The 8,456-nt window shown below is 33.7% G+C and overlaps 1 protein-coding gene across 2 annotated transcripts; it reads right to left on the bottom strand.

The window, feature by feature from the left end:
* Nucleotides 1-217: 217 nt before the first annotated feature.
* On the bottom strand, nt 218-7,427 carry LOC7488957 (homogentisate phytyltransferase 1, chloroplastic). 2 transcript variants are annotated; one of them, XR_002979150.2, is made up of 14 exons: nt 7,062-7,427; nt 6,840-6,887; nt 5,863-6,128; nt 5,700-5,783; nt 5,526-5,600; nt 5,023-5,106; nt 4,334-4,423; nt 3,709-3,810; nt 3,324-3,419; nt 3,116-3,187; nt 2,921-3,016; nt 2,239-2,343; nt 473-597; nt 218-401 (listed from the first exon to the last, which is right to left on the bottom strand). XR_002979150.2 is itself a non-coding variant. In XM_006372018.3 (13 exons), exons 1-13 carry the CDS (start codon nt 7,114-7,116, stop codon nt 556-558), a joined length of 1,215 nt encoding a protein of 404 aa, XP_006372080.1. In that variant the 5' UTR covers nt 7,117-7,427; the 3' UTR covers nt 218-555. The 2 variants fall into 2 exon arrangements, 1 of the variants encoding a protein (XP_006372080.1); XM_006372018.3 differs by having other exon boundaries at nt 218-597.
* Between the last annotated feature and the right edge of the window lie 1,029 nt (nt 7,428-8,456).

Below are 8,456 nucleotides of genomic sequence, written 5' to 3' on the forward strand. Positions count from 1 at the left end.
TATCATAAAAAATAAACTTATTTTCAATCAATATTCTCCAAGCACCAAAAACAAATTTGATAAAAATAAAAATTTTACTATTTCAATCAGTATTTTTCAAACGCAAAAAAAAAAAAAATCACTTTTCAAAGAAGGCCCAGATCTCCTCTCTGATCGCAAACCAAATAGCACTTTTGCAGGATAATGGAAGACATTAATATCTAGAAACACGTTGGACTCTTTGAATTCGGGATGGTAGGCCATTTAAACATCTCATAACTATTTATTCCATGGAGTCCTCGCTCCAAATCAAGTGAGAGCCAAAGCACAACTCAAGATCGATTGTAACTAAATTGAAGATCTTACGTCATTACGTGATCAAGAATGCAACAGCATGCTGCTATCATTGCATGATAGCATTCCTGCACCGATTTTCTAACCACGTTAAACTTCCATTTCACAATTTATCAGAAGAAGCCAGGCCATGCAATACCTTACGGAATCTTCAAGTTTCGTTCGGACAGAGCATAATTGTCAAGAATTTATGGATCCACTTTCTAGAGTGCTCGGTAATTATCATCTTACAAGTGGTATGAGCAAGTATTCGGCATAAAACAGCTGCAAGAGGAACACTTCATGTTAGAAAGAGTCAAACCAATTTATTAAGTTCGGAGAAACAGATTAATCACTGTGTAAAGATGTAAAGCTTGTGTAGTCTGCCAATTCACTCTTGATATAAATAGAATGATCCATCAGCACCCAGGCATGTACTATCTCTAATTTGGACCAGCCTAAACAAGCTCTGTGTAGACTAGACTAGCCAACATTATTATTAATTATTTGTGATATTTCTCTAAGTTTATACTACAATCCTGTCCAAAAGATGAAAAAAATAAAAAAAAGGTAATGGGAAAGAGATAATAGCAACCAAGATCGAATGCTGATTTCCAGATTTTTATGCAAACTCAATCAGATCAGGTAGCAATGAAGGAGCATGTTTGTTAGATTTTGAATTCAAACTCACTAGCCATAAATGAATAAGAATAAAAAGTTGGACAACTTTTCTTAGTACAGAAAGATTGAACTCTTTACAAAATAAGAACGTAAGACTTTTTGGAATCTTTGGAATTGAATTCAATTCTAAAGCTTAAATCAATACTTGTGTTTGGAACCCTTTTGATGTATTGATTTGAATTCCAAATAGAATTCAAATCATAAAAAATAGACAAAAGTAAATCAGAGGGGAGACCCTTTAATTTGTAAATCAATTCCTCTTAAAATTAACATTGAAAATACTATTCCAAAAATACCCTTTTTATTTTTTTCAACAAAAACTTCTTTTTACTTTAAATTGAACATCTATGTTACCTTCTCCTACCTAATAATATGATTTTCCAGACACCTATTTACATTGTATTTAATAGGTAACTACTCTTGTATTTGATGAAAGCAATTTTTCTCTATGGGGAAATGGAGAATGGTGGATGATTCTTGTTGCTCAGAGCATAACAGTTGGCATGATCATAGTTCAATGGGTTTCAAAGTACTGCTCTCTACTTTGTTTGACAATTAACATGGATAATTGCAAGTTGAGTCCTTTTCTTTTATTTTTCTATATTGTATATGTTTATTCTATGGTGTCTCTTTTTCTCCGCTAAAGGAAGAAAATTTCATTGAGGGAAAGAGTGGGAGGGAGAGTAGACAACTAAACATGTCCTTTACAATACAAAATATAAACAATTAACCTTCTAGTTCTGTTGAATATAAGTTTAGGGCATAGCGTGGAAAAAGCTCCATGTTGAATGCCAGCATGAGGGAGCTCAATGTGATATTTTTTTTATAAACAAATTATTCACTGAGAAGATATACCATGCAATTTTGAATTAAAGGCAGAATAGTCAAGATTGCTAATTCAATTTAATTCCACTGATATTCCAAATAGTATAATTAAATTCAATTGTGATTTAGTATTTTATTCCTAACATAAGAATTGTAATAAGTTATCAATTGAATTCAATTTCACATTGGTTCCAAACAAGCTGTTACATGATTGATGCAAATATAACTACCTAGCTGAAGTTCAAGATGATAAGAAAAAATATATAACAGAAATCATGCAATGAGAAGCATCACACGCTAAATAAACATGTTATCTATTCATTGATTTATTTGGAGTGACATTGACCAGTTTTATAGGGTAGTCTATTTTTACACATTCTTCCTGCAATGTTGAATTCATAATCTAAAGTAGATGGTTACCTTCCAAATAAACATGTAGCAGGAAGTTATTGAAGCTTTGCTCTTCAGATCAACAGATTTGGCACGGTTCCACAATATTGAAGCCAGGATGCCATGACCCAATATCTAGCCAAATGCAATGAGTTTAAAGCAAAGCATGAGTAACAGTGGAAGTAAGAAAAAAATTTCATCATTCTTCTTATGAAACTATAAATAATACATGCATCCAGCCAACATCCCGATAGAAGATCTCAGACCACTCAGTATATGAAACCCCCCTCACCCCTCATTCCAATGCAAGTTTATGATAAGACGTAAATTAGATCTCCTTGTTAATCAACAGTTTTTATTATCTAAGAGTCAGTACTAATCCATGTTGGACTAAGTGTTTCTAAATGCTTCAGATTTTGCCATTTTGTAAAGGAAGCCATCGTTACAGGAATTTAAAAAATGCAGGGTCTCAGAACTCGCATGGAAGGCCAGTTATAACTTAGATTTATGCTTAACAATAAAGATTTATGTAATCATTTCAGCTGACTTGTGGAAACATGTGTTCCAACACTCTAGTCATTTTTTACACTTCATTTTCCACTTCAAAAACAAAATAAGGAAGAAAGTATATCACTGAATGTACTCTAGAAGAAAGAAAATCTGTACATGCTCACAAATGTCACCTTTATAAATAAAGAAGCAAGAGCACTACCGTGATATATTTGCTCCAAGTATAGGAAGATGCTGCTCCAACCAAAATGGCAACAGCATAAGCAATTTCAAGTAATGAAATGCAGGTCCAAAATACCTGAGCAAGGGAAAACAAGTACAGCTAAGAGACATTAGTAAAAACAAAGGTTACTAGGAGTTTTACATTTCAAAAATGTATAAGATGTTCTAAACTGACCCGGTTTTGTCCCAAACGCACTGTAAAAGACCGAATGCCAAAAATCTTATCTCCTTCAATATCAGGTATGTCCTGCCCATACAAGGTGAAAATAAATCTCTTTAATTTACAGGAACATGTTTATTGACAAACAGCTAACTCCAAAATTGTCTGCCTCTACTCCTCTATTATTACTGAAATTAGAAATAAATAAATAAATCCCATTTACCTTGAATAGTGCTATAACAACTGAGAAGAAGCTCATAAATGCAGTTGCAAAAATTAGAGGTCTTGAAAGGACAGGTGGTCTTCCATACACATGGGTCTGGAAATTGTCAGCACAGTAATAATTAGGCTCTTAACATGTTAGTGGCTGAGTAACAAGACTCCAAAGTTAAAAGGTTCCACACTCATATATGCCAGAAAATTGCTTAATACAACAACGATGGTCATTTTCATTACATTCCAGTCAGAACAGTCTAAAGCACCAACACAACAAAAAGTGCGACACAGTGTTCTGCAGGGAAAAGCCCAGTAAAGGTGTTTTGGAGGCCCTTAATTTTATGTACTCAATATCTTTCTAGTTACTATTCATATGCTTAGGAAAGAAGTACCTGCATATGCAGATAAAAGGCAAGTTGAACAATCACTGCCCTAACAGCTAGGATGCACACTGCTGCAACGAACGCAAACCTTTTCCATCTCAACAGTGGCAGCTGAAATAACACAAAGATACAATGACCATTCAATTAGAAACCAACCATGTAATACATCATCATTTAAACCATGACTGAATCTTCCAAAATTGTGACCAGAAACTGATGTAATAAAAGATCCAGTAAGCACTATCAGAAAACATAATCTGCAAAGCCATAAAGTTCCAAAATATGAATGCTAATTGAACTTAACCCGGAGCGAAACCTTATTTCTTGAAATGAAAGTGATATGCAGACAAAAGTGACATCTGATGCCATCAGCTTTATTAGCTCAATTACATCACTAAAATGACATGATGCCTCCATGCACAGTTCACCAATGCAAAACTGCAAATTTTTTATATAGTAAACAAGAAACAAGTGCTGCAGAATGCAAGATACACAAAAGATAGCTATTTAATTTTTTACCCCTTAATTCCAATAAAAAAAATAATAGCGGAAAAGAATATACAAGCATGCATGAAATTAAAGGTGTGCTTGCATACGTGCACAAGCATTTGTAGTGGTAGTTCGATCAACTCACATTGATTGAATATGCTGTTCCAAGAACAAAACTGATGAAAAGAGCCCAAAATAATGGCCACGAACCTACGACCCATCCAAGCCAAAAACTCTGGAACAAGGAGTAATTAACGTTTTTTCATTGGAATCCACAATCCAAATACAGTCAATGAGTATTCTAAATGTGGAAAGAGAAACTCCACCTACTATAATGGATGATTTACAAATACACAGTATTTTACTACAAATCATGGACCATCTAATAACATTCCCCAAGTTTCATTTACTATTCATACTAGATCCATCGACAAGAAAGAAGAAAGAAAAATACAAATAAATTATGATATTTCAAAAGATACCACTACAATTTTGAAAAACTGGTTTGCAGATGAAGGCACATAATCAATCCCCACCCCCCCGTTCTGCAACTGCGAATAATATTGCAATCAATTCTCAAACAGCATATTGAGCAATGGTTGAGTTGGCACAGCCTTGTAGTGCATGTTATGGGTCTCTCCACTTGCTAGCTTGAGATTTTCTAACCACGATTACAGGAGCTATTCACTAATTTCTTAGGGTAATTTTGAGCAGACAGATACAGAGAAGACAACGCTATATTTACATTTTTGTGCAATCATAAGAATTTAAGAATTATCCACAACTATAAGCATGTAACAATCAACCAATAAGAATATTCTTGAATATATATACCATGATAGAGAAAGATGTAACAATCATCACACCAGTACTTATGGAATACTCCCCCGACGCCAATGGAAGATATGGCTTGTTAACCTGCAATGAAACATACAGTACACATATAGCAATGGAAATCCAAATAAACCTATCTACTTATCTATTTTCGTAAAGTTATTCAAGCTACCTAGACAGAAAGTTGAGCAAATCCAATAATGACAGCTCAACATAATTTAGCCAGACAGGGTCAATCAAATTGCCGGAAGCAAACTTTGCAGGCATTTCTACTGCTGAACTAATATTTAAAGACCGCTAAACTATCTGATCATTTCTCAAAAAGGAAAGACAAAAAAAGAGACTGTTTGATAAATTTGGTAGAAAGTCAAGAGAAGATGAGAAGATCTTTAAAGTCAACAAATAACTGATCCTTGCAGCCCACTGAGTCTTCAGTTATTAGTTGGAAAATTCCCATTCCTTTTGTTTTTAATTTATTACAATGATTTACTAAGAAAAGCTACCTTGTCTATTTCAATGTCAGTCAACTGATTTAAACCCACAATATAAATATTCATCATGAGAGCAGCAGCCACAGCCTGAAATGCCAAAATAATTATTAAATAAATGATGGTGATTTTAATTATTTCAGCCAATTAATGAACTCTTTAAATTAACTTGAAATCGTTGGGCATTACCTCCAACACCCCTGTGAAAAATAGTGGAGAAATATCCGAGAGCTTCTCAATTGCAAGGAGAGAAACTGATAAGATGCTCAAAGCCTGTTGACAGAAAAGTTGGAAATGGCATACAATGATCATTAAACTTTTGTTGAATTTATATGACAAACTTTGACTTAACTGTGCCTATAACAGTGTGAGGCCGTGAAAATCTGTAGAAAGCATCTAATGCATTTTTGACAGATTTTGAAGTACTCTCAGGATTATAAGCTCCAGACTCAGATTCAAAAGGTTGTCCAGAGGCAGCATGCACTAAGAACTTAGCATTATTTTCCTGGTAAATTGTAGATTTTTTCACAGAAAATCCACTATGATGCCGCTGAAACCTAACAACACACTGTCTTTCTAGGATCTTCCTTGCTCTGCACCTGTAAACTTGAACTTCTCCTATAGAACCAGTTATACCGACAATCAGAACAATTGGGAATTGTGGTTATATAGAAGCAAAGTGAGTATGTAATTAGATGTAAAATTGTTGAAATCAGAGAGCTGGAAACAATCAACATGAACTAAAAGAACAATCCATTTCTGAAACACAAATGCAGAACCATAATCCCACCCTGGAACTAAATTTTAGGAGCAAAGGAATATCTAATTATCAAAATAAGCTATTCTACGAGAATTCATGAACTTTGTCGTATTTATAAAAAAATCACATTAAAAGTTGAATAGTTCAAGAGGTGGCATGTTGCATATGATAATTAATAAACTATGGATCCCTTGCTCAACGATTTGTAACTAAGATAAAATGACCCCATTTTCACAACAAAGGCACCGCATAAAAATGTTATAGTAATTAATAAGCTTGCACTGAAGAACAAAAAACTTAAACAATCACCGTTTGTTTTAGCATTTTTAGTAGTTTTTATTCAAACGGATCAGCAAAATATGGGTTTTCAAGTATTGTCAGTTCAATTGTTATTTACCCCAAATTGAATTAAACTCTGATCCAAAACCAGCACAAGCAATTATAAATCAGCAGAGGTCAGAACAGAATAAAAAAGAAAAGGAAAACAACCAAATTTTGCAGAGAGAAGCCATACCATTACCAATAATATTTAGAACAAAAACAAAAATAGGAAGTAGGCAGAAACATACTTGGAGAATGACCCACTTTGACTTTGGTCTCGCCCAAGTAATTCCCACCTGTCAATCAATTAATAATTGCATGCAATATCAGATATAAATGGAAAAAAAAAAAGAGGGAAAAATAAATGAGCCCAAATAAAACAAAGCAGAAAAATGAAGGAAAAAAAAAGCGACCTGGATAATAAGAACTGAACAGAGATTTTAATCAAACGAGAAAAAAGGAACAAATACCAGAAGGAAGTGGAGAGGAAAGCTGAGGAAAGGACCCAGGAAGCAAAGACTCCATTTTTTTGACAATCCCTTAATCAATCAAGAAATGGACTCTCAGTTGTTTTTCTCCTGGCTCCAAAAGATACTGCTTGGAAGGCAGATAGACGTAGTAATCAACCAAAAAGCAAAAACACGTGAAATGTGTACAAAACTGTTTACTCGAAGCAAATGGCAGTACTGGAAATTAACTCTTTTCAGACAAAAAATTGCAACCCTTTTTTTCTGTTTTTAATATTGGTCTAGCAACGAACGACAGGAGTACGACTACGCTCGTTCGCATGCAGCTGGGGAAATGAAAATATCTGTCCCGCACTCCAGCTGAACCGCAAGTGGGAGATGCTCCGTTTCGTGTTGCCATTATTAATTAAACAAGAAGAAACTACAACCCATAAGTTTTTGTTTTATGTGGCTTGTCTGGATTTGCACATTTGTTTTACTTTTTATTTTTTTCACATTGGTCATTTAATTTTCTTTTTCTCTTTTCTTTATATATTTGAAACCTGGCCCGGCCGACAGACCGACCCGGTGTAGGAACCGGGCCGGGTTAAAGAACAATAAGAAAAATCATGACCCGGTGGGTTGATCCGGTGACCCGGCAAAACCCGGTTCAACCCGTTGACTTTTTTTTGTTTTTTTACTAAAACGACGTCATTTTGAATTTTTTTTAAAATAGAGATTGACCCGGGCGACTCGGTGACCCGGTCAAAACTCGGAACCCGGGCCTTAGATCAGGCCGGGTTTAAAAACTATACCTTTTTCCACTAAAAACACCGGTGCTTTATTTAACAACAAAAAAAAAAAAGAATTTGAGTTTATTGTATGTAAAAAATTAAAAGACCAAAATTAAAACAAATAAATAATAGCAAGCCTTTTGTTTTTAAGAAAAATATAATATTAATTTTGATCCTTTTTTATGTTTGATCCTCAACCTTTTCTTTTATTTTCAACTTGATTTTTCTATGTTGTGTTGATTGAAATTTAAAGTTAATAAAATATTGCGATCTATTTTTTATGTGATTATCTTGATCTTAAAAAAAGTCAGGCTATTGGATTGATACTTGTTTTCATGAAAAATAGTCCAATTTTATTGTTTAAGAGAAATTAAAGATGAGAAGATCAAAATTGAAACAAAAATAAAATAGGAGGCCTTTAAAAAAAAAATGTGTTGGCACCTTTTGCCTTTGGGATCTTTCAAATTTCTTTCTTAGTCCTTTTAGTTTGTAAATTAAACAATTTGGTTCAAAATTTTATTTTATCACATTTTGTTTAGTGAGTTTGGAAGAGGATATAAAGTTGTCGAATTATAATAAAAAAAAGTAACTTTTCAATAAAAAAAAAGTGACAAAAAGTTATTTT

Source organism: Populus trichocarpa, chromosome 18 (assembly GCF_000002775.5).
Source record: "Populus trichocarpa isolate Nisqually-1 chromosome 18, P.trichocarpa_v4.1, whole genome shotgun sequence".
NCBI lineage: Eukaryota > Viridiplantae > Streptophyta > Magnoliopsida > Malpighiales > Salicaceae > Populus > Populus trichocarpa.